This window comes from Lynx canadensis, chromosome A3, assembly GCF_007474595.2.
Source record: "Lynx canadensis isolate LIC74 chromosome A3, mLynCan4.pri.v2, whole genome shotgun sequence".
Classification (NCBI taxonomy): Eukaryota; Metazoa; Chordata; class Mammalia; order Carnivora; family Felidae; genus Lynx; species Lynx canadensis.
In genome coordinates, this window is record NC_044305.1 from 23919188 (window position 1) to 23945546 (window position 26359).

General features: G+C 47.1%; 1 protein-coding gene across 3 annotated transcripts; it reads left to right on the top strand.

Annotated features, from left to right (window-relative positions):
- The first annotated feature begins 793 nt into the window (after positions 1-793).
- On the top strand, positions 794-24561 carry GGT7 (gamma-glutamyltransferase 7). 3 transcript variants are annotated; one of them, XM_030309736.2, is made up of 15 exons: positions 794-988; positions 7227-7462; positions 7828-7979; positions 10153-10270; positions 11120-11187; positions 11444-11517; positions 11832-12028; positions 14037-14124; positions 15616-15743; positions 15916-16004; positions 17665-17814; positions 17932-18049; positions 18739-18876; positions 20025-20124; positions 23814-24561. In XM_030309736.2, exons 1-15 carry the CDS (start codon positions 820-822, stop codon positions 23975-23977), a joined length of 1989 nt encoding a protein of 662 aa, XP_030165596.1. In that variant the 5' UTR covers positions 794-819; the 3' UTR covers positions 23978-24561. The 3 variants fall into 3 exon arrangements, with proteins under 3 accessions (XP_030165596.1, XP_030165595.1, XP_030165597.1); XM_030309735.1 differs by having other exon boundaries at positions 805-988; positions 10153-10282; XM_030309737.1 differs by having other exon boundaries at positions 805-988; positions 20025-20117; positions 23814-23876.
- The last annotated feature ends 1798 nt before the right edge of the window (positions 24562-26359 follow it).

A 26359-nucleotide genomic window follows, 5' to 3' on the forward strand; every position in this document is an offset into this window, starting at 1 on the left:
GGGGTTGCGGAAGGAGAGGGTGTGTCCCCAGGGGCTTCACCAGCACCCCCCTCCCTCTTGTTTGTGGACTGTGTAATGGAAGTTTAGAAAAGAGGCCTCATAAGAGAGAGAACTTCCCTCCCCCATCCTTAGAGATGGGGTAGTAATGCAAACTATAGTGTAGTCAGAACTCTTCAGGGTAGGAAGAGGATGGATTGGGTTGGATGGGATGACAATTCAAGAAATTAAGGAAATAATAACAATAATCATAGTTATGACATTTATTAAGTGCCACGTCCTATACTAAGCATTTTCTGACATGTTATTTAATCTTCACAGCCATCTGAGATGAATACTGTTATTCTATTTTACAGATGAGGAAACTGATACTCAAGAAGATTAAATGTCTTGCCTAAGATGACATGGTTTATAAGTGGTAGCAAAGGGAATAGAACCCAGACAACTAGACTACAGAGACCCATTCCTCTCCCATTTATCCCTCCCTCTCAATTCCTGCCATACCATCACCACCATTATTTCTCTCTCCAAGTATCCTTTCAGAACCACATCAAAAACTCTTAAAATGATGGTAAATATTCAGATTCCAGAGACCCCATCCCAGTCTATGATCCCACACTCACACTGCCCACATGCAAGTCGACTGCAGGCTGACAGCGCTAGGTGGAGGAGGGGTGTGCAGTCAGACCCTACGCCCGCGGGGGTTGTGGTGAGGCGCCCCCTCCTGGCTGCCCTAGAGCTCAGGCCCCGCCCTCCCCCACCCCCTCGCCCCCGCCGCACCACTTCCGGCAGGCGCTGCGCTGCTGGGGGGCGCGGGCGAGGATGGCGGCGGAGAACGAGGCCAGTCAGGAGAGCGCCCTGGGCGCTTACTCGCCCGTGGATTACATGAGCATCACCAGCTTCCCGAGGCTGCCGGAGGACGAGCCGGCGCCCGCGGCCCCTCTGAGGGGCCGCAAGGACGAGGACGCCTTCCTGGGAGACCCCGATACCGGTGAGGCCCGCTGGCCCAGTCCCTGCCCCCTGGGACGTCCCCGGTCCTCCTTCATCTGCGCGGAGCATCACCTCCAGTCTCCATCTCCCTAATTGATCCCCTTCCTCCTGGACCCCTCCCTTCTTCTCCCTTGTCTCTGTTAATTATCTAGTGAGGTTGGAGATGCATTTCTGCTTTGGAGGTTTAGGATGCGACAGGGAAGAATGATGCCAGGGATTGCAGTAGCAGGGATTGGGGTTACCTCTTGGGAAGAACCAACTAAAAAGGAAGGAGTTTTGGAGGGAGGATGCTAAGAAACAGCTGTGATCACCCAGAAGAGGCCGTTCTTTAGTCACAGAGAACAGACTGCAGCAGGATGGGTAGAGGCTAGGTCTTGGGAAGAACTTCCCACAGCCAAGGATTGTGGGAAGGAGAGACCTTAGGGAGCAGCTGAGGATTTCTTCATGTCCCCGGAGGGGTACAGAGGGCATGATTCCCGTCTGTTTGTGAGGGCTAGGTATTGGGAGACAGGGGGATGGACTGCATGACCTCTCAGAGTCCTTGGAGACCAGAGTGCCTTCTCTGCCTTGTGGATTACCTCACCCCTCCCGGAGCCATGGATCAGGCCAGGATGTTAGTAAGGTACCCTGCCCCCTAGGAAGCAGGCTCCAGAATTTTACTGTGTTCTTGGCCCTCTGCAGGGACTGCAAGGGGCAAGAGTAGGGAGGGGGGAGACCTGAGGGCCAAGAGGTCTCTGAGCATTTCTTCCCTAGGGCTCTGCCTCCTATCCATGTGGCCCAGCTCTATCTTCCTCTCCATTCTTCATCCTCCATCCCCCATCCTTCTTTCCCTCAACGTCACTTCCTGGCATTAGAGCATCCTTCTGCTTAACTCTGTCTTCCTCCCAGTGCCTGCACTTGAGCCCTCTTCCTTACCAGCCTGGCAGGCAGATCCTGCTTCTCTGACCCAGCCTTCTCCAGCCTGACCCTTCTGTAGCTATTCCCAGGCTGAAAGCTCCAAACTCTTCCCCCTCCACAACTTCCCAGTCATCTGGCCTTTACTCACAGCCCCTGCCAACCTAACTAGACTGTACCCTACCTGGAGGGGGAGGCTTATGGACATCACATGTCCAAGCTGCAGATCAAAACTTCTTTTCCAGAGGGAGTAACCCTGGAATCAGGAGGTAACAGGAAGAGTAATGGGAAGATGTGTCCTGGTGGATAACAGCCTGAAACTATGTCCTTTATTCAGGGGTCAGGAGTGCCACTCCTGATCTCAGCACTGGCTTGACTCTGTATGACAGTGGGCAGTCCTATCCTGACCTGGGCCTTAGTTTCCTCTTCTAGCTCAACTGGGGATGTCTATCTCTCTTAACCTAGAGATTGGAAAACCCCTGACATGTTTTCTCCTAGCTCCCTATAAATGTCTTAGCATTTATCAAACCTGTGATTATTTGAGCAGTCATGTGATTACTCCATATTTGTAAGCCCTATGAGGATGGGATCGTGACTGTTTTGTTCACCATCCTTTCTCTACCATCCAGCACAGTGCTAAGCACTAATAAAAATTGTTGTATGAATAAATGAATGAGATAGATCTCAGGATGAAAGACTAGCAGGGGAGGGAGTACCTTGGGGAGTTAATATAGATTCTGCCCTCATCTATACAAAACTCCAACAGAGACCCTTGTCACCTGAGTTTCTTGGAACCTGCACCTTATGCCACACTTGTACACTAAAATTCCAAGGACTCTTGCCATCATACCTATGTAGTCATTTCAATGCTTTGTCTCAGAGCACAACTTCTAGGCCCCAAGGCTTCTTTGGCCAGCTGGACTAGCCTGTTGGCTAACATGATCTCCTATGTTATTACCTGGTGGTGCCACTTACTGGCACTGCCCCATCCTCTTAACCAGGACCTTGGTTGTGCCCAACTAGCCTCTAGCCTGCCACTCCCCAGAACCAAGTGCCAGGTACCCTACAACTGACCCTGGAAAAAGTAGAGCTAAATGGTGACCACTCCAAGGTTGGGGAAATTCTTGACTCTCTCCTGAGCTTCAGGCCCATGTGTTCCTCTTTGTCGCAGGCATCTGCCTCTAGATGTCCTGCAAGTGCCTGACTGTCAGCATGATCTATGTTGAATTTATCATCTCTTCCCCATACCTGCCCTTCCCCCAATGTCATTCTCAATTAGTGACACTGCCATTCGTCCAGTCTCCAAGGTAGAAGCCCAGGAACTACCCATGATTTCCTTCCTTCCTTTTATTTCCAAATGGTGATCAGATGCTCTCTGTCCTTCCAAGTATCTTGCAGATTCCATCTCATCATCCTGCTACCACTACTGTAGACTAAGCCACCATCCTCTCTTACTTGTATTACCCATAGGCTTCTAGCAACTACCTGCCTCTTCCTCCCCTCTGCCTCCCCAACCCCAATCCATCCACTACCTTGAACTTCTGTCATGTCATTCCTTGGTTCAAAAATCTTTAATGATTCTGCCCTTAAGGAATAAGCAAGCCAGAGATGAACTCAGTTTCTAGCCAAGATATCTTTCCTGAGCTCTAGACTTAGCAAGTCAACTCTGTTCAGTATTCTTTTGTCAGAAACTCAGCTAAAACTGAACTAATCTTAAAAGAGAATTTTATTTGATAGCATAACTGAAAAATCCAGGGATATGGGGCCTCAAGTATAGCTGGATCAAGGCACCTAAAAAGGAATTGGCTTTCATCTTGTGGGTCAACATGTCCCCAGCAGCAACAGGTTTACCCCGTACTATCTTAGCAGTCTAGGCAGAAAGAAAGCTTTCCTCTTTCCCAATGCTTCCAGCAATAGAACTAAGTTTTAGTCTCATTGAACTGGTGCTGGTCACATGCCTGTCCCTGAACCAGTTACTGTATAGAGGTACCTGTTCTGATGGGCTAGACCTAGGTCATATACTCACTCTGGTCAGGAATGAGAAGATGAGGAATGAGAGAAGGGAGATGGTATTTTCTAAAAGAAAATTGAATGGAAATGGCATCTAAGCAGATAAAAATCAAATGCCTACTAGGCCAGTTGCCTCCAGACAACTGCTAATGTCCCACAAATTCAGAATCACCAAAATTAAACTCATCATCTTTCTCCCAAAAGACTTATGTCTTCTGATTCCAAACTAACCTTTTCCCAGTGTCCTGCTGTTGTTCTTACATATCAGTAAAATCAATGGTTTTATTGCCCTAGTGCTTACACAGTAAAGTATTCAGTAAATATTTTTGTTGAATAAATGAATAACTTAATGATTGACTGGTGGAATAAAAAGTCTTGCATGAATCTAACTCTAATGAAACCATATCACCTTCACCTCCTGGCCCCTCATAGCTGATTGGAGAAAACATATTTAAGGACAAGCATCAACTAGAATTAGCTTACAAGGTTGGCTTTTGAGTGTGGAAATGGCTCCTGCCTTGTGGAGCAATGGAAAGGAGGTTTTGAGTTACTTGCTTCTGTCATTTATTCATTTTATGACCTTAAGTGGGCAGCGTCATCTTTCCCAGTCCCAAGTTTCCTCATCTGCAAAATGGAGAGAATAGGCCTATCTCATAAAGTTATGGGAATGCTTCAGTGAGGGAATGTGTATAAAGAGCTTGGAATATAGTCAGCATCAATAAATACAAGTTCAAAACCATTTCCTGCACTTCTTTTGAAACCTCCAGGGACCAAGGAGAGTTCTGTGCCCACAGTAGGTATTTAACATCTGTTTGTTGAATGAATTCCAGTTTTATTTAAAGACTATGTGGTGCTCGTGCTGTGGAGTAGAGGCAAGCATGATCAGCTGAGGGAGGCTTCCAGAAGACAAGTTTCTTTTTTTGAATAAAAAATGTAAAACAAATTACATGTGTATAGTAAAAAAAAGTGAAGAAAAGTAAAAGTTCTCTTCTCCATTCCTATCTGCCCACAATTTTTCCTTTTTATTTAAAAATATATGGGCATTCCTGGGTGGCTCAGTTGGTTGAGCATCCAACCCTTGATTTTGGCTCAGGTCATGATCCCAGGGTCTTGAGGTCAAGCCCCACATTGGGCTTCTTGCTGAACATGGAGCCTGCTTATCTCTCTCTCTCTCTCTCTCTCTCTCTCTCTCTCTCTCTCTCTCCCTCTGCCCCTCTCCCCAGCTCATGTGTGTACACACTCTTTCTCTCTCTCTACAAGAAAACAATTTTCAGGCTCTGTGCTCACAGCACAGAGATTCTCTCTCTTGGCCCCTCCCCCGCTTGCTCTCTATCCCTCTCTCAAAATAAATAAAAATAAACTTTAAAAGAAAAAGATTTTTAATTAAAAAATAAAATAAAAATAAAAATATATGTATTGATTTAGGGGTGCCTGGCTGGCTTAGTCAGTGGAGCATGAGACTCTTGATCTCGGGGTTGTGTGAGCCCCATGTTGGGTGTGGAGATTACTTAAAAAATAAAATCTTAAAAATATATTTATATGTATTGACTAAAAAAATACATATATGTAATAAAAATTTCAAACAAGAAATTCTCCCACCCCATCTCATTCCTACCTTCAGTATCTTTCCCCAGAAGTAACCACCATAAACATTTTCTAAAAATTATCTATATATGTATGTGGTTTCTTATTTACACAGAAGAGGGAAGTATGGATTCTGAAGGGTCTTGAATGCCTGGTCAAGGAGCTTGGATTTTCATCATGTTGACATCAATGAACCATGATAGTATTTTAAACAGGAAAGTATAACAATTAGTTTTCAATATTATCCCACAGACTTTTAAAGTGGTTATCCTCCTAGTGCATAGTAGGAGGTGCTCACAAAATATTTATTGAATGGATGAACTTTTTAAAACACATTGTACATATAGCAAGGGTATTAAGGCCAAGGTACCAGGTTATTTTTTTACTGTTCACAAACACCCAGGACCTATAGGCCATTTAGAGAACTGGTTTCAAGGCTAATATGACCCAAAGGAGGAAAACTATGGGTTGGAAGAGGGCCTCAGCCCTGGCCAACGTGGAAGGGGGATAGAAGTAGCTAGAGGGTGCCTGGTAGAATCATCTCATGGAATCCTTATGCCCATTTTGGCCAGTTAGGGGTTAGCTCCATTATTAGGTGAGGAAAGTGAGGCTTGTGGCTTGAAGGGACTTACTCATAGTAAGCCAGCAAGTAGTAGCTTGCTCCACTCTTATAGTCAGTCCTCAGATTCATTCTCCAGATAGCCAGAGGAATCTTTCTAAAACACAAAACAGATGTCTTCAGTTCTTGCTTAAAACTCTGCAATGGCCTCCCATGGTTCTTAGGATTAAATCGAAGCTTCTCACTAGGCCCACAAGACCCAGTGCACCTGGCCTAGCCTCCACCATACCACTCTTTCCCCTTGCTCGTTACATCAGAGCCACTCAGGCCTTGGTTACTTTTTTCTAATGTACCAAGCTTATTCCTACCTTAGGGCCTTTGTGCCTGCTGCTCCTTTCTAGAACACTCCACACACTCACCCCTTGCTCTACATATGATGGCTAGCTCCTTCTCATCCCTTAGTTCTCAGCTTAAAAGTCACCTCCCCTGAGAAGCCTTGCCTGATTTCCCCAGCTAAGCAACCTTCAACGTGCACCATTATTCTCTATCATTCCATCCTTCATAGCACTTGCCACAAGTTGTGATGATATACTCCTTTGTTTGCTTATTTTCTTTTCTTTCACTGGTCTGTGAACTCCATGAGGGCAGAAACTGTTTATTCTTTTCCCCTGTATTGAGCAGAGGGCCAGACCCATAGCAGGCCCTCCATATTTGTTGAGTGAGTGAATGGGTAAGCCAAGCAAGGTTGGAAGCCAGGGCCTGTTCATTCAGTTTATATAGCTACCTCCTTGCACAGAAAGCTGGCCCCAGCTGGGGCAGGATCTAGTTTCCAGGGAGGGCTCAAACCCCTTGCACTCGAGGAAGTATTCTTTGCCCTAGGCCCTGGGTCCTGGGTCCTGGGTCCTGGGTCTCGGTCCTGGGTCCCTGGGTGGGTCTCGGTTCCCAGGAAGTTTTGCCTAGGGGCCAGACATCCAGCTTCCTGCTGCCTAGATGGGGGTCCCTGTCTTTCCAGCCGGGACTGCCGCTTCCCCCTTTTGGAGTGCATTGGGGAGATGCTAAAAAGGGCGAGCAGTGCCGTCTAGTGGGGTTTGCTTGACAGGGGCGGGGAGAGGGTCATGCAGAATAGCCCCGCCCCCCAGGCGGGCAGGGCCAGGTAAGAGGTGCCCAGACCTACCCGGCTGCCACCCCACAGACCCGGACTCCTTCCTGAAGTCTGCGCGACTGCAGCGGCTGCCTTCGACGTCGTCGGAGATGGGCAGCCAGGACGGGTCGCCGCTGCGGGAGACACGCAAGGACCCGTTCTCTGCGGCAGCGGCCGAGTGCTCCTGCCGCCAGGACGGGCTCACAGTCATCGTCACGGCCTGCCTCACTTTTGCCACGGGTGTCACTGTGGCGCTTGTCATGCAGATTTACTTCGGGGACCCTCAGGTGAGGGGGTTGCGTGAGGGCCAGAGGGAGGGAACCGAAGAGGAGGGAGTGAGGAAGTTCTTGAGGAGACCGTGGGGATTGCGGAATGGCTGAGTGCAGGAGGAGGTCAGCAAATGGAAAGGGGAGAGGACAGTGACATGGGAGAGGAAGGTCCCAAAGGGAGGGGCTCAAGGTATGAGGAGGACAGAGCCAGGAAGGCACCTGATCAGGTGAGAGGCACTGGAGGCAATAATGGAAAGAGTCCTAGGGGACAAGAAGGCAGGCCTCGCACCCCCAGCCCCTGCGGAGATTCTGGGGTTGGTGGAGGTGCCTTAAGGGGGCAGGGGTCTCCTACTGCCCCCACCTAGAACCCTTTCCCTTCCCAGATCTTTCACCAGGGTGCCGTGGTGACTGATGCTGCCCATTGCACATCGCTGGGCATCGAGGTGCTCAGTAAACAGGGATCTTCCGTGGATGCCGCTGTGGCAGCAGCCCTGTGCTTGGGGATCGTGGCTCCACACAGTTCTGGCCTGGGCGGGTAAGGAGCTCCCAGCTGTGGAGGTTGGGTTCCCCCAGGCCGCCTTCTGTGTCCTGGTCTGTAGGCCTCACTAGGGGGTCTTTGGGTTTCACTAGAGGGGCAGCTAGGCCCCAACTCCTTGCATTTTGCCTTTCTACATCCAATTTTCCCCCTTTCTCCTTACCTGAGTCAGAGGAGGCATTTTCAGAAGAGTTTTGTTTTGTTTTTGTTTTTGTTTTGTTTTGTTGTGTTTTACTTTGTTGTAACTAGACTTTTGTAAACTACTCTGGTGGGGGTATACTGTCACTAGTTAACACAGGGATACTTTAATTTTCGGGTTTACAGATCCTTAAAACAAATCCCTGTGAGCATGGTTAAGCTATGGAACCTCTATCTTCCAAAAATATACCCCAGGCTGAGAACTCTTAAAGTTTATTTATTTTGAGAGAGAGAAAGAGAGAGAGCAGGGAGGGGCAGAGAGAAAGAAGGAGTGAGAGAATCCCAAGCTGGCTCCCCCTCTGTCAGGACAAACACATGTGGGGCTGGAATCTACAAACCAAACCATGAGGTCATGATCTGACCAGAAATTAAGAGTATGAAGCTTAATCACCTGAGCAACCCAAGTGTCCCCAGGCTAAGAATTCTTAAAACAAAGATTACAAACTGGCCACCTATGGGCCATACCAACACACAGACTAGTTTGTTTTCCACACTTAAATTTGTATTTTTTTTTTTAATGTTTATTTATTTTGAGAGAGAGAGAGTGGGGGAGGGGGCAGAGAGACAGAGAGAGAGAATCCCAAGCAGGCACAGAGCCCAACACAGGGATGGAACCCACAAACTAAGAGATGATGACCTAAGCCAAAATTGAGAGTCGGATACTCAACTGACTGAGCTACCCAAGCATCTCCCACACTTAAAGTTTTTAAAATTTGTTTGCTATTGTTCAGGGCACCTGGGTGGCTCAGTTGGTTAAGCATCCAACTTTTTTTTTTTTTTTTTAATTTTTTTTTTCAACGTTTATTTTTTATTTTTGGGACAGAGAGAGACAGAGCATGAACGGGGGAGGGGCAGAGAGAGAGGGAGACACAGAATCGGAAACAGGCTCCAGGCTCTGAGCCATCAGCCCAGAGCCCGACGCGGGGCTCGAACTCACGGACCGCGAGATCGTGACCTGGCTGAAGTCGGACGCTTAACCGACTGCGCCACCCAGGCGCCCCTAAGCATCCAACTTCAGCTCAAGTCATGATCTTACGGTTCATGAGTTTGAGCCCCATGTCAGGCTCTGTGCTGACAGCTCAGAGCCTGAAGCCTGCTTCTGGTTTTGCGTCTCCCTCTGTCTCTGCCCCTCCCCCACTCACGCTCAGTCTCCGTCTCTCTGTCTCTCTCAAAAATAAACATTGAAAAAAATTATTTTTTAATTTGCTTGCTATTGTTAAAAAGTTGAGAATTTTCATAAAAACCCATATTTCTAACATCTCTTTAACAATCAGGAGCCTCGGTAACACTGGGCCTGCATTCCCACATGGCTACAATTGTCTGGAGCTAAATAGCATGATGGGGCTTGTGCTTTCTACTTGGCCATAATTCCTGCCACTCCCTACTGTTTATCTCTCCTGCTCTCTTTATTATGTTACTTGGCTGCAGGCCAACCATCTCAGATGCAACTTCCATCTCAGATGGAAACAAGTCACAGAAAAGGGACAAGCTGACAAAGTCCATATCTTGGCTCCTGCAAGACCAGCCCTGCAGGCCCTACCAAAGAAATTCCCCTTTTGGTTGTATACAGTCTATCCTTACATAATTCAGTCCTGGAAGAGGGAGCAGAGGCATACCATGGAGGCAGGTGCAGGAAGCTGGCAGGGGTCCAGCTATGGTCTAGGGTGGGGGCAGGGGGTAGAACATCTTGCTCTTCCAGTCTCTAGGGTTTCCCTAATCAGGGATTAAAGTCTCCAGTAACAGGCTAGACGAGGTCCATGGTTTCTGGGTCCCCAATCCCCTTGATTTCACTCCCCCACCCTCTTACAGAAGCTGAGTCTCTGAATCCCTGCTGGGGAGAGGGCTCAGACATCTGACTCCAGATGACAGATTTAGCCTACAGATTTAGCCATCACCACTGGGGGTTGAAGGGTGGCAGGTTAATTGTTTAGAGGGGTAGCATCTTATCAACCTCCCCCTTCTGTGCCTCTCCCAGTGGCGGCGTGATGCTGGTACATGACATCCGACGAAATGAGAGCCACCTAATTGACTTCCGGGAGTCTGCACCAGGGGCCCTCAGGGAAGAGGCCCTGCAGAGATCCTGGGAAACCAAGGTGGGGATGCTGGTGAGAAGAGAGAGTCCGGGGGCGTCTCCCTTCACTGCCCTTCTGCTAACCGAAACATTACTTTGCTGAGTAATTACAGTGGAAATGAGAAAAAGAGTTAAGCAGGATGCTCTTAAGGCTATGAGGAAGAGAGGCAGCTCCCAAAATAAAATAATGAACCAAAAGATCTGGATGGTTGATAATAGGCAATACAGCAACACCTCACTTCTCTGGCAACCTCACCTATCTGGAAACCTGAGCAGCCTGAGACATCGCAAAGTTCCTGCACTATATCTCATACTTCCCATTCTAAGCTTGTTGACTATAACTTTCCCAGCCCACAACCTATTGGAAAATTAAAGAGGAACTGCTAAAGGCAAACCCACTATCCACTGAGAGCAAAGGAAAAAATAGAAAAATTTGGAAAAATAGTTATTTGGTGCAGTGACAAAAGCCAAACACATGCCTGAGTTATCACAGCTGAGTAATGGTAGTGTGATAACGAAAAGGTTAAATGAAAGTCCCTTGTCCATTACTTTAAAAGGCAGGAGTAGATATAATCCAACAGACAGGTTTCTGTCTAAATTGGTTATGTCTTGGCTCTTAAAAGGGTTTGCTTAATTTATAAATCCCCCAACTATGCTAGATAAAGGACGCCTTTCTGCATTTGCTGATAATAAGTCAGGGAAATGGGAGGGATGCCTGCCGGGGAGAGCTTGTCCCTCCTCTGGGATACTTGGCCTGTGTCTTTCCCCTGTGCCAGCCCCCATCCCTGGCTTGGGGCTCTGCGGAGTTCAGCCCAGCCCCCGCTTCCAGTGACCTGGTCTCCTCTCTCCCTCACCTGCCCGCCTCGCCCAGCCTGGGCTCTTGGTGGGGGTCCCCGGAATGGTGAAGGGGCTACATGAAGCTCACCAGCTCTATGGCAGGTAAAGACCCTCCCTCTGGGGACCAGGGGCCCCTGCCTGCATCTCTCCTTGGGTGGCCGTCTCCTACCTTCCTTGGATTCTTTCCTTCCCAACTCCACCTCCTAATATCCCCTTCCCTTGCCAGGACTCTCCTTCCCAGGAACCCCCTTGCTCTTCCAGTCTCTGGGTTTTCCCTAATCAGGGATTTAAGTTTCCCCCAGGACCCCTCCTCCTCCCCCCAGGACCTTCTCCACCCCCTGCTCTCCGGCCCCCCCAGGCTGCCATGGTCCCAAGTCCTGGCCTTCGCAGCAGCTGTGGCCCAAGATGGCTTCAACGTGACCCATGATCTAGGTCAGTGGGGCCTGGGGGTTGGGGGGAAGGCATGAGGTTGATGGGAAGGGGAGAAGGAACCTCTGAGATTTGGGGCCCAAGCCAAAAAGCACCTCTCTTCCAGTTTGCTCCTTTGGCTCCCTCCCCACCCATCCTACTCTCACAGGGATGCAGCCTCAAATGAGGGGATCTGGGAAGGGCCCATGTACACCACCCCCCCCACACCTTCCCCATAACAGGCTTCTGGGGGACCAGAACTATTAGGGCCAGCCAGTCAGCCACTTCATCTATGGTGCATCTCAGCCCCTAGCCCAGCCTCCTGTCCCTGCTTGCAGCCCGAGCCCTGGCCGAACAGCCTCCGCCCAATGCATCTGAGCGTTTCCGTGAGACATTCCTGCCATTGGGCCACCCGCCACTACCTGGCTCACTGCTGCGTCGGCCTGACCTGGCTGCAGTGCTGGATGTGCTGGGCACCTCTGGCCCCACCGCCTTCTACGCAGGAGGCAATCTTACACTGGAGATGGTGGCTGAGGTGAGCATGTGGGGAGCTCCCCTTGCCCTGAAGGACCCTACTGCAGGAGTATTCTTCCCCTTCCTTCCTTCTCGGTCTTTCTTTCTACATATATTTACTGAGGATTCCATTTACTTGAGATTGTAGAATAGACAAAACCAATCTTTGGTGGTAGAAATCAGATTAGTGGTTGTTTGGGGTGAGAGCAGTTAACTGGGATGCAGCACAAAGAACCCCCTGGGATGAGAGAACTGTTCTGTCTTGATTGAAAGAGGTACCTTTGGGCCCCCCAGGGCTGGTGCCAACCTGTGCAGAGTCTTGTCCTGTCCCTCCCAGGCCTGGTGGAGACTCAGGATCAGCCTCAGCTTCCCTGAGCCCTCAAGCTCACCCTGCTCTTGGGTCTTCTAGGGACTGAGGGAAACCCCTCCTTCACTGGTGACTATCAGGACTTACCAACCAACAGAGACTCTTAGTCTGAGGCAGTAATGGGTTCTGAGAACTATTGTCAGTAGTTAAAAACTCCTAATGGAAAATTATGTTCAAGATGAGGATACACACCAACTCTGTGATTCTGTCATCTGTACCGTTGGAGTGATTATATGTATCTCTGCCATATAGTTATGGGAATTGAATAGATGTGTCATTCATTCTACATTCATAGAGTGCCTGTTCTGTGTCAGACCCTGTGCTGGGCACTGGAGGTATGGTTATATGATAGACGCCCATCTCAAATGGACTTAACTGGGAAGTCCAGCAGAATACTGGCTTTAGGTCTGCTGGGTCCACAGCTCCATCTACATTGTCAGGCCTTGGTCTGTCTGTCTCTCTGTCATGACTCTACTTCTGTTTGAATTCACTCTCTGTCAGATCCTTTCCATACCTACTCCTCACCAGCCATCCTTCCAGCAAACCATCCCAGAGAAAGAGCATTTCTCATTCCAACAGTTAAAGCAAAAACCTCCAGCTTGTATCTCATTGGCCTATCATAGGTCTCATGATTATTCCCAAACCAGTCACTGGCATGGAAAAGGAATGCTCTGATTAGCCAGACCTGGATATACTGGAGAAGGGGATGAAGGAGACTCTAACAAAGACCAGAGCTTTAAAAGAAAAAAACACCAAAGTTGAGTTTAAAAATTTGACCAACAAAGGAGCACATATGATGTGTGTGTCATTCAATGTGTAGAACTTCAGTGTGTAGTTCACCAAGGGTGGATTAAAAGTCAGGGGTTTCAAGTACTAAAACTACAAAGAGAGAGAGAGAGATTGAGGATTCCTAGTGGTTATGCTAATTTAGGAATGAAAATTACCATGCTGGAAAGGATGGAATGAGCCCATAGGTTTGTTGGTTCATTGGTCAATAGATGCTTGGTTACATCCAATGAGGGTCATTCCTACCAGAATCATCCAGAGTTCATGGTTTTGGAGTAGCTTTAGTTAATTGTAGTGAAATGAAGAATTCAGTTTTGATATCTGTAGGCAAATTCTGCTTTAAGTAGAAAATATTCCTTTAAAAAAAAATAATCTCTGCACCCAATGTGGGGCTTGAACTCAGGACCCCAACAAAAGTTGCAGGCTCTACTGACAGAGCCAGCCAAGTACCCCAGAAAATGTTCATTTTATATAGGCAGAGAGGGTAGTATGTGCAAGGCCATGGAGTCATGAGTTCAGGAACTGTAGTTCACTCAGGTAGCTGTACAGAGGTCACTGGGGAATAGCAGGACATGAGGTGGGAGCATTGGACAGGGGCCAGGTCACAAAGGGCCTTGAATGCCAATCTAAGGAGGTCGTTCATAGAATGTCTGGTACATAGCAGGTGCTCAGTGGTAGTGCTTTTCCCCCTTTCTTTTCCATAGGGTCCCGAGGGCTAATGGGGTCCATAAAGGCCATGATGGAAATTGCAGAAGGCACAAAAGTTAGAAACATCTGATCTGTCTTTGATTCCAAGCATATACCATAGGCCAAGCCCATATGCTTACACTGTGGAGTGTGGATCACAGCTGTGATGGGGTCATTCTCTCCCCTCTAGGCTCAACATGCAGGGGGTGTCATAACTGAGGAGGACTTCAGCAACTACAGTGCCCTCGTGGAGAATCCTGTGTGTGGCGTCTACAGAGGTGACCTCTCTCCCAGCTCTCAGGGTCCCTGCTCAGGAGAAGCCTCCCAGTCCATGGCCACCTCCTTTTGGCCTAGAGATTCCTCCCCATTTTACAGGAGAGAAACTGAGGCAGTGAGCTGCCTGGCCAGCCAACTGTTGAAGGAAGCCAGAGCCAGCCCACCTCCTGAAGTAGTCATGGGGTCAGTTACCCCAAGTATTTAGGATATGGGGAGGGAGGTCTGGCCAAAAGTTCAGGCCTGGAAGTTGGGGTTCTGGCCATAAGTTTTCTTGATTTGGGCTCTATGTTGCCTCAGCCCCACTCTCACTGTTGTGTACTTCCTAAGAAGAATTCATAAGGCCAGAGTCCATCTAAATTCATTGAACAAACCTTTGAAGACAATTATAAACCTGTCCCCTCATTGTGTCAAAAGGAAACTGAGGCCCAGGGACAGAATGGAACTTAACCTGCCAAACTCAAAACTAGAGGAATCCCAAAAGCCAAGCCTATGATGTGGATGAAATCCATGTTTGCTGAACCCAAAGTGGTGGTTTCCTGGGTCCCTCAGAAGGTTCTCAGGTTCTCTCCCCTCCTGGAGGTCTGGATCACCTTGAACCCCAGGAGGGGTTACCTCTGAGTTCAGGTTTCCAGGCCTCAATTTCTAGCCTGATTCTTCTACCAGAGGTGGTAGTCTATGAAGACCTGGGTTTGGGTACTAGCTGTCCGATTCACCTTGAACAAGTCACTTCCCACTGTGAGCTGTGGTTCCCTCCTAAAAATGGAGATAGTACCCTTGAGGGGTGCCCATGAAGATTTGATGAGGTGTTATCAGAAGCTGCCCTGATCAGAATGGATGCTGAATTCTTATTTGATTTTACAAATCCCCTCCCCAGCCTGGGTTCTCTTGCCAATGCCAGTACCTTGAGATTGTCTCCTACAAACTTGGACCAGCTGCCTCTCTGTGCCTCCGTTTCCTCACCTGTAAAATGAGGATGATAACATTACCCATTGTGGGGGTTAAATGAGTTAATCAGTTAATGTTATATGTCAGGTATTATCATTATTCCTTTGATGTCCAAACATCTAATAACAGGGGCCTCAAATAGGAAGAGGAGATTGCTGCTCCCAAGAAGTTTTAGGGGTGGGACCATGATGGGCCCTGAATAGTATCCTGGTCTGTGGGAGGAGCTAAAAGGAGTTCTGGACATCTGGACACCTGTCCCTGCTCTGCCTGCAATGTGCCTCTGGGCAGACTACAGTTCTCTTGAGCCTTAGTTTCCTTGTGCAGAAGAGGAAACTGAAGACCAGTGTTCTGAGTTGGAGTCCTGGCCCTGCCCTTGACTTGCCATGTGAACTTGTGTGGGTCCCTTTGCCTCTCAATACTTTGCCTCTCAGCACAGTTTCCCTGTCTGATGAGGAGTTCAGTGCAGGGGTCTCAGCCTACGTGATAGTGGGATATGGAGATGCCTTGACCCCTCCCCTGCCATCTGGTCATTTCCATTTTTTTTCCAGGCCACCTGGTTCTCAGTCCCCCACCCCCGCATACAGGGCCTGCCCTCATCAGTGCTCTCAACATCCTTGAAGGCTTCAATCTTACCACCCTGGTGTCCCGGGAACAGGCTCTTCACTGGGTGGCAGAGGCAAGGCCGACCCCTCCACCCTGCCCTGGGTCTTGGTACACTGGGAGTGGGGGGATGGGTTACTGCCGTGGGGCAGGACTAAATCACCTCCAGGTTTTCTCACATGAGGATCAAAAGTGTGGGTCCTGGGAGGAGCCTGGCAGCCTCTTCCACACCCCTATTATATTTTCAGACCCTGAAGATTGCATTAGCCCTGGCCAGCAGACTGGGAGATCCTGTCTACGATTCTACCATCACTGAGAGCATGGATGACATGCTCAGGTGGGTCCCAGGGCAGGACCCTCAGGGCTGCAGAAGTGGTGGTGGATGTGAGGAAAGGATCAGATGAAAAGCAGCTGGTAAAGCAAGAAGACCTGGAGTCCCAAGTCAATTTTAGCTCAGCTCCAACTCATAGTGTGACACTGGTTGCCTCACCCTGCACCTACCTCAGTTTCCCCATCTGTACAATGAGTTGGCCCTCAAAACCTTTTTTACCCTAACAGGGCACCTATTGGGGCCCATCTGGGCCCCCTTTGGAGTGGAAAAAGAAAGCCTAGTAACAATGAAAAATCTCCAAGCAATTACTGGAGGTGATGGGAATTTTTACATTATACATACATTATACACTATAATGTATCCACATTAGCAGCATAATATTGTAAGACTGTGGGTCCTGGTCAGACTGACTCAGTTCAAATCCCAACTTCACCATTCACTAGCTGTACAGGATTGGACAAATTTAAATTCTGTAAGTCTGTTTCCACAAGGGGGCCTGACAATAATGGTGCCAACCTCATGAGGTTGTGGTACAAATTAAATAAGGTCATACATGCAAAGCACTGAGCACATTGTCTGGCACATAATAAATATTCAACAAATATTAGTAGTAGTAACCGACAATATGAGTGGGTAAAGAACGGTTACTATTTAATTGCTACTATACCTGACCAAAAGGCTAGCTAAGGAAAAAACCAGAAACCAAAAATATACTTAACATAAATTTGTTTTATTACTCAAACAACTCTATGAATTAAGTTGGAAACAATGAAACTAAATGAATAGCTTATAATTAAAAAGCAAAAAGAGCAGCAACCAAAATCAATAAGCAGTTCAAAGCCATAAGAGTGAAGTCTAAAAACAAAGCCTCTCTCCCCTCACCCAATCCACCTGAAACAAAGCCCTCTCTGCCTCTTCTGTGTGGCCACCAGCCTTTATGGTTGAAAACTGAATGAAAATCTTTAATAATCCTTAGTAACTTGTCATTCTCTAATCAACTACAATAACCAAACCAACAGTTATTAAGTAAGAAACCCTCTGTCAAACTTTAAAACGTCTGGAAAATTGCATGTTGTTTTCAATTTAGCTCTAACACACACACACACACACACACACACACACACACACACACCTATATTAAATTCATTCAAGTAATTTCATCCAATAAATAGTTACTAAGGGCTTATATACCAAGTCTTCCCCCACAAAATTCTAATAGTAACTAAAGATCCCTGTATATAAAATTTTCCTCTGACTAAACTCTTAATAAAACTTCAGTTCCAAACTAAAAACATTAGATTAAATGAATTGTTTGTTCATTCGAAACAAATATTATGTGAGCATCCACTATGCCCCATGTACTTTCAAGAGGAGGATTAACTGAGTAAATGAAATCAAGTAACTAAAAGACTCTTGGTTTAAGCACTAAATAAAAGTTGGCTCTAGGAGGGAATCTGAATGACACCTAAATAAATTCAGTCAGTCCAATAACACTTTCCTGGATATTTCCCATATGTTCAGAATAAGAGATTCTGCTCTCATAGACCTAATAGTCCAGTGGGGGAGGCAGACATTAATCAAATTGCACAAACAGGCATCACAATGTGGTAGGTGGGGTGTAATGAGAGCCTGCTGTGTATTCATCTCCTGCCCCTTGTCTTTTCAGCAAGGTGGAAGCTGCGTACCTCCGGGGCCACATCAATGACTCCCAGGCGGCTCCTGCTCCACTCCTGCCTGTCTACGAGCTGGATGGGGCTCCCACGGCTGCCCAGGTGCTGATCATGGGCCCTGATGACTTTATCGTGGCCATGGTCAGGTATGCCAGCTCAGACTCAGAACCTGGCACTGGGGATCGTCTGGACCAGGAAGGGTTGGGGGCTGGATGGGGGTGAGGGCGGCCTCAGGGCTCACCTGGCCCAACCTCCACCCCCAGCTCCCTGAACCGGCCCTTTGGCAGTGGCCTCATCACTCCCTCGGGGATCCTGCTCAACAGCCAGATGCTAGACTTCTCCTGGCCCAACAGGACTGCTAACCACTCTGCTCCCAGCCTGGTAGGGCCTTGCTTCCCTCCTCCCCTGAGAACCTTGAGGCTAGGTAGAAAGTGTAGCAGTATGACTGTGCCTCCTTCCCTACTTCCTCTAGGAACTTCTACTATAAAGGAACCCAAAACAAGGTGTCCACTTCATTCCCAGCCCAAGTCTGGGGCTTGGAGCCTGGTGGGCCTGAAGAAGCTTCATCCCATTCTGTCCTTGTCTCACTATATGACCTAGGGAAAGTCTTGCCCCCTTTCTTGGCCTCAGTTTCTTCATCTGTACAATAAGGATATTAGCCCCCATTTGATTCTTTGGCACTTTTCAGCACAATGGTCTACAATTGTGGGATGCTGAGCTGATGGGGCTCAGCCCTCTTGTTGGTCAAAAGAGGAAAGAGATAGGAATTATGGTCTAGTTGGAGGCTAGTATTCTTACATCCTGTGAGCTTGGACCCTGGCAGGATGAAGACAGAGATGACCAGGGTGTAGATTATCCTGTTCTTCCTCTTGGCCATCTTTCTTGGCTTGGTCCCCTCCCTTGCCACCCATCGTAGCTCCATAGCAATTCAGTGGGGCCATGATCCACCTTAGTTATCCAGGAACCCTGCCCATTTCACAGACAGCAAACTGTGGCCTGGGAAGGGACCAGTCCCCCATGAAAACTTACCCCACCTCTTATCCCCCTGTGGTCTCGGTCCTCTGACACAGGAGAATTCGGTGCAGCCAGGGAAGCGACCACTGTCTTTCCTGCTGCCCACTGTGGTCCGGCCGGCAGAGGGGCTCTGTGGGACCTACCTCGCACTGGGGGCCAATGGAGCTGCCCGGGGCCTCAGCGGCCTGACCCAGGTGAGGTTTCCTCCATGGTAGGCCCTTTGTGGCCAGCAGCCAAGCTGTGGCCTGGACTGTAGATGTGCCTCATGTCTCTGTCTTGTTCTCATCCCTAGCTCAGCAAACATAGGCCAAGGCTGCTTTGTTACAAGTTCATCCTGGATACTAGGGACATAGGCTATGCTGAGTTACTTAGCCAAAATGGAGCCCTGAAGCTCCCTGTCTTCCAGGTTGCATAGAAAATCATGGGCCAGTGGAACTGAAAGGTGATATAGCATCTGGGCTGCCTAGGTTCTGTCAACCTCAAGTCCCATGATGCCTCTACTCAGCATCTGAAGAGATAAGCAACTCTCTTTAGGGTCTGATTTTGAAAGGAAGGACCTAAAGTTCTCCAAAATGTCTCACAACAGTTACACAGATGTTTTAAGCACCTGATATATATGCCAGGCACATACTTTGGCAGGTAGTGAGTTAATTAGCCTGAGCTTTGGAAGCAGACAGCCCTGGGCCCCAGTCCAAGTGCTGCTAATTTCTAACTGTGTGATCTCCGGGAATTCACTTAACCTCTCTGAACCTCAGTCTCCTCATATGTAAAATGAAGATAATAACAAGAGAAAACATTTATGGAATTCTTACTAAGTGCCAGGAATGGTGTTACATGTGTTAATTCTTTTAGCCTTCTCAACTTTGGAAGGAATCCTTATTTCTACTTTGTATATGAGGAAACTAAGACCCAGAGAAGTTAAGAAGTTAGGTCCAGTTTACTAAGAATGGGCAGGCAGTTTGGTTTGAGAGCCTACCCACACAACCACTAAGCTAAAAGTACTCACATTGTGCCCTAGACTATCCCCAGCTATTAACCCTGTCCTGGCCAGGGAAAAGGGAGGAGAGCCCTGGGCTGGATTATAGGAGACTGACTGCTAGTGGTGCCTCTTCCTTGGCTCTCTCTAAACTCTGGAGTGAGTTACATTCCCTTCCTGGCCCTCAGTTTCCCCCTCTTTGAAATGGGGATGGCCATCACAGCCCTGCCTCTCTTCTGAGGCTGTTCGGATGACAACCCTAGTGTAAGGTTTGTAACTAGAAGTCCAGCTAAGGAGTGAGACCTGGGGAGTCCTGAATCCCCATCTCTGGGGCAGCCCTGACTTCTATCTCTTGGCTGCCCACAGGTTTTGCTGAATGTCCTGACCTTGAACCGGAACCTGAGTGACAGCCTGGCTCATGGCCGTCTGCATCCAGACCTGCAGTCTAACCTTCTGCAGGTGGACAGTGAGTGCACGGCAGAGATCCCCAGGGGGTGGGCAAGGAGCTGGGTGGAGAAGGGGTCTCCTCCCAAGGGTTCCCCCACCTATACCAGCATAACTCCCTGCCAGTGAAAGTTTGGTTTCTTCCAATGAACTCCTTTGAAACAGTGAAAGATCTGGGGATTGGAACCAGTTCTGTCATTTCCGGGCTGTGCAGCCTTGTGAAATGCATGTCTCCACTCTGAGCCTCAGTTTTCTCATTTGTAAAATAAGATACAGTTGTTCAGTCTGCAAACCATTCATTCAGTAGTTTGTATTGAATACCTACTGTGTGCCAGGCATTATGCTCAGGATACAGCATTTACAGGCAGACAGGAAAATAAATAATCAAAGAAATATGAGAAAGCAAAATAAATGCTCTGCGGGCTGACATATAGGACTGATTTGATAACTTGAGAAGGCTTCTCTTGGGTGACATTTCAGCTGAGATCTGAAGAGTAAGAAGGAGCCCCACCATGCAAAGAACAGGGGCGGGTTTTGTAGGCCAAGGGAACAGATGCAATTCAGGGCAGGAGTGGGCTCGGCATGTCTTAGGAGTAGAAAGGAGACTGGGGTAAGTGCAACTGATGTGAGGTCAGAGAGGCAGGCAGAGGCCACATCATGGACCTTATAGGTTACGGTGAGAAAATGGACTTTCCTTTAAGAATGACTGGGGCTTAATTGTAGACACAGCTTATTTTTTGTTGTTGTTTTTGTTTTTAATTTTTTTAATGTTTATTTTTGAAGGAGAGAGAGAGAGAGAGAGAGAGAGAGAGAAACCAAGTGTGAGTGGGGGAGGAGCAGAGAGATAGGGAGACACAGAATCCGAAGTGGGGTCCAAGCTCTGAGCTGTCAGCATAGAGCCTGATGCGGGACTCAAACCCACAAGCTATGAGATCATGACCTGAGCTGAAGTCAGACACTCAACCTACTGAGCTACCCAGGCGCCCAAACATAGCTTAATTTTGTAAGTGGGAAAGTATGTGCAGGTTTGAGGAGTTTTTATCACAACAGACAATGTATTATACAAGTCCAAAAGGGATAGAGTATTGAATGAGACATGGTCCTTGCCTGCATGGTATTATCATCCCCATTTTACAGATAAAGAAACTGAGGCCCACAGAGGTTATAAAGTAGTCAAAGATCAGCAGTAAGTGACAGAATTGAGATTCGAATATATACCTGGCTGATAACAAAGACTCTGTTCTTTACTGCCTGTCTCCTAGAGTGAAGCACATTAGAAGCCACAGACCTAAATCCTCAGCAGTCACAGCCTGTGGTTTGGCTGGTGACACTCTGGATCCCAAATGATGATAATGAGGCTATCCCAACTAATAGCTTCTGGTGTCTATTGAATGTGAGGCTGTACACTAAGTTACTTGAGGGGGGGGGTTGGTTCATCCTACCCACCCTTGAGAGGCTTATGGTCTATGACAGGAACATGAGGAGTAGGCTTGGCCAAAGGAAAGTTCATCCACTGGGGTTTCTGGGAGGCTTTATGGAGGAGGTGACAACTGACTGGGCATTGGAGTAGGAGCAGGAATTTGGCATGTAAGGGTAAAGAACCTTCTGGACAAATGGGCAAAAGCCAGAAAGAATGGTTCAGAGAGCAGCCAGGAGGCCTGCTGGACTAGAGACATTGTTTCCTAAACTTAAGAATTTATCCAGCACCTTCTTGAATTTCGCCATATTTGTACACCATCTAAACCATTATTTACATATGTGTATCTATACATGTACTTCTTTTTCAGTGTAAGTGTATTTTAAAGGTAAATCTCATATCATAATCACAATTGGAAAAAATAACATCATTTGCCACAAATAAAAGGTAAATAGCTATAAAAAGTCAACTGTTTTTAGATTTTAGGTGGATATTGTTGCCCCGGAAGGCATTGTAGAGATGTTAGAGGCTGAAATATGGAGAACAAACATAGGGTTACTGGAGGGGTTGTGGGAGGGGGAATGGGCTAAATGGGTAGGGGACATTAGGGAATCTACTCCTGAAATTGTTGCACTATATGCTAATTTGGATGTAAATTAAAAAAATAAAATTAAAAAAAAAAGTGTTAGAGGCCAGGAGCTCCTCAGTGGCTCAGTCGGCTAAGTGTCCAACTTCAGCTCAGGTCATGATCTCGTGGTTCATGGATTCGAGCTCCGCATCAGGCTCTGTGCTGACAGCTCAACAGAGCCTGGAGCCTGCTTCAAAGTCTGTGTCTCCCTCTCTCTCTGCCCTTCCCCCGCTCGCACTCTGTCTCAAAAATAAATAAACATTGAAAAACAAAAAGAAATGTTAGAGGCCATACTAAAACTTAGTCCTTGCCATTATCCAAAGGATTAAAAGGGACCCATAAAGGAAATACATTTCTGACTCAGTGATTCAATGCTATTCGGTGTTGTATCTTTACCTCAAGAACTACCCTAAATTATCCCATTTGAGGAAATAAGAAAACCATATCTTTGTTGAGGAGCCGTAGTAGGTGAGGTTACAGGGCTTATCATGGAGGTCCATGTTAAGAAGCATGGTTTCCATCCACTTGAGTAGAGGTGGGATAGACCTGATATGTTTTACTTAGGGGAAATGGATTGAAGAGGGGAGAATTTAAGTTGGAGAAACAGAAACAACTAGGATAATGGGCCAGGCAAGAGATGGTGAGGACCTGAACTTATGTAAGAGGGTGGGGATTTCTTCATTTATCCAGTAAACACTTTAACATTTTCTATGTCTTCACCCAGTTCTAGGCACTGAAGATCAATAGTGAACAAGACAACATCCTTGACTTCAAAAAGCTTATAATCTAATGGAGAGAGACATAGTAAACAAATAAACAAACAGGTAGCAATAAGCACTTTGAAAGAAAATAAAGCAAGGTAAAGATGACAGGGCTGCTACTTTAGATAGCGGTCAGGTAAGTTCTCCTTGAAGATTGGAATGAAGTAAGGAAGCCAGTCTCATGACTATCTAGGAGGAGAACATTCTAGACAAATAGAACAGCAAGTGCAAAGCCCTGAGGTAGGAGCATGTTTGGCCTACCTGAGGGCAGCAAGGAGGCTAAAGCAGAGGTAAGCAAGGGAGAGAGTAGAAAGAAGTGAGGACAAGAGTTTAGAGAGGTAGTGAGGTCCCAGATGATGTTGTGCCTTAGAGGCCCTGGTAAGGACTTTGGATTTTATTCTAAGAGTCATCAAAGCTATTGGAAGTTTTGAGAAGGGGAGGTGAGTGGTCTAATGGTTTAAAAGGATTCCATTTACCTGTATGAAAGCAGGACTGGAACCAGAAAGACCAGTCAGTGGGCTATGCAGTAATGGCTGCATCCTGGCTATCCTGGCAAGTGATGATGGCAGCTTGGCCTAGGCCACTAGAGATGAAGAGCTCAAAGCCCTTTGTGCAATGTTAAGAATGACCGTATGTTATCGATCATATACTATATGCAAGGCTCTGAGCTCTGTGCTTTCTGTGTATTATCTCCTTTAATCCCTATAACAACGTCGTGTGTTGTTTTCATATAATCCGTATTTTATCCATGAGGAGGCTGAGGCTCAGAGAGGTAAAGCAATTTGCCCAAGGTCACGCAGCTCCTCAGTGGGGCATCCAGGACCACCACTCGGGTCTGACCACAGGACTCCTGCGCCAGTGCTCTGAACACTCTGAATGTGTATATGTTGGGGGGCGGTTTTCAGGTGAGTTCACAGAGGAAGAGATTGAGTTCCTGGAAGCCAGGGGTCACCATGTGGAGAAGGTAGATGTCTTATCCTGGGTCCATGGCAGCCGGAGAACCAACAACTTCATCATTGGTGTGAAAGACCCTCGGAGCCCAGACGCAGCTGGAGCCACCATCCTGTAGAGCAGCAGGGTGGGGTGGGGGTCTCTGCTCCCCACCTTTGCATGTTCTTAGAGTCCCTCCTTCTCCCAGGTTTGGTCTCAGGGGAACCCCAGGGACGCCCCCAGATCATGGGCCAGAGGGGATGCTTAACAAACCCTATCCGAGAGTAACTGGAAAATTCTCTATCCAGAGGCCTGTGGTGGTGGTGGTGGCGGTGGTGGTGGTGAGTGTCAGTGTCCACAACCAGGCAGACAGGGCCTTGAGGAGTCAGACTGTCTGCCTCCTTTGCTTCAGCCATGCTGGCCCAGAGCTTAGGGATGTGCTTGCAAAACCTTCTCAAGGGTCCTCACAACCCCAACATCTCCAATCTGGCCTGACCTGGACCTTGTCTTCCAGCTCCCTTCTCCTGTCCCCAGCCTCATTTCTTAAATGACTAGGATTTTTTAAATGGACCATCCTGGGGAGGGGGTGCTCCTCTCTTCCTCCCACCAAGTTGAGGTGGGGCCTTGCATCTGGGGGTTCCCAGGTTGTGGGTAGGGGTGGGGGTGGGGACCAGCTCAGGGGCTTCTATTTGCAAAGGGGAATTAAAGAAGACTATTGCTTAACCATGGCTCTTGATTGATTTATATTTGGCTATGTTGGGAGTGGGAGAAAGTGAAATAGTACAAAAGCAGCTACAGCAATTTGTTTACTATTTGTTTCCTAAATTAGATATTTTGGGTATTTCCTTCATATCTTGGTTAAGATATGAAGCTTCCTGATTTAAAAACTTACTACAGGGGTGCCTGGCTGGCTCAGTCAGTAGAGCATGTGACTCTTGATCTCAAGGTCATGAGTTTGAGCCCCATAATGGGACTAGAGCCTACTTAAAAATAACCAAATAAATAAATGTTTTTTTTTCAAGTGAAAAAAACATACTACAAAGTTAACAGTAATCAAAACAGTGTGGTACTGACATGAGGCTGGACATAATTGGAATAGGATTGAAAGTCTAGAAATAAACCTATATATCTATGATCAATTGATTCTTTTAATTTTTATTTTTTTGTTTTTGGAGAAAGAATGAGCAGGGAAGGGGACAGAGGGAAAGAGAGAATCTTAAATAGGGCCCATGCTCAGTGTAGAGCCTGATGAGGGGCTTGATCCCAAGACCCTGGGATATGACCTGAGCTGAAATCAAGAGTTGGATGCTCGGGGCACCTGGGTGTCTCAGTTGGTTGAGCTTCCGACTTCGGCTCAGGTCATGATCGCACGGTCTGTGAGTTTGAGCCCCGCGTCGGGCTCTGTGCTGACAGCTCGGAGCCTGGAGCCTGCTTTGGATTCTGTGTCTCCCTCTCTCTCTGCCCCTGCCCGGCTCATGCTCTGTCTCTCTCTGTCTCAAAAATAAATAAAAACATTTTAAAAAATTAGAAAAAAAAAAGAATTGGATGCTCAACTGACTGAGCCACCCAGGTGGCCCTATGATCAACTGAATTTTTGACAAGTGTGCCAAGATCGTTCAATGGACAAAGAATAATCTTTTCAACAAACAGTGCTAGTGCAATTGAATATCCACATGCAAAAGAATGAAGTTTGACCTTTACCCCATGTCACATACAAATAGTAACTCACAATGGATCAAAGATCTAAATATAAAAGCAAAAAACAGACAAGTCTTAGAAACATAGGAGTAAATCCTGATGACTTGGATTTGGCCATGATTCTTAGATATGACACCAAAAGCACAAGCAACAAAAGAAAAAAATAGATACATTGAAATGCATCAAAATTAAGAACTTTTCAGCATCAAAGGATAGTACCAAGAGAGTGAAAAGACAACCCCCAAAATGAGGGAAATATTTGCAATCATAGATCTGATAAAGGTCTAGTCCCCAGAATATATAAAGCACACTTCCAGTTCAACAACCCAGTGAAAAGTTGGGCAAAGAACTTGACCAGACATTTCTCTAAGGAAGATATTCAAATGGCCAATAAGTTCATGATAAGATGTTCAATATAAGTCACTAGGGAAATTCAGATCAAAACCACAATGAAATACTACTTCATGCTCACTAGGTTGGCTATAATTATAATATTTTTAAAATCACTTTTTAAAAAGGAAGTAAGTGTTGGTGAGGATATGGAGAAATTGGAACCTTCATATTTTACTAGGGAGAATGTAAAGGTGCGGCTGCTATGGAAAGCAGTGTGGCATTTCTTTAATAATTAGAATTACCATATGACCCAGCAATTCCACTCCCAGATATATGCCCCAAAGAATTGAAAACAGGTGTTCAAACAAAAATTTGTGCATGAATGTTCATAGCAGCATTATTCACAAAAGGCAAAAGGTGAAAACAACCCAAATGTCCAGCAATGGATGAATAGGTAAGACAAATGTGGTATATTCATATGATGGAATAT

Bases quoted from the DNA above. Each gene is read 5' to 3' on its own strand.
- GGT7 (XM_030309735.1), top strand. From the start codon at position 820: ATGGCGGCGGAGAACGAGGCCAGTCAGGAGAGCGCCCTGGGCGCTTAC. The intron at 7,463-7,827 runs GTGAGGGGGTTG...TTCCCTTCCCAG, and splicing joins TTTACTTCGGGGACCCTCAG to ATCTTTCACCAGGGTGCCGT. The intron at 7,980-10,152 runs GTAAGGAGCTCC...TGCCTCTCCCAG, and splicing joins CACAGTTCTGGCCTGGGCGG to TGGCGGCGTGATGCTGGTAC.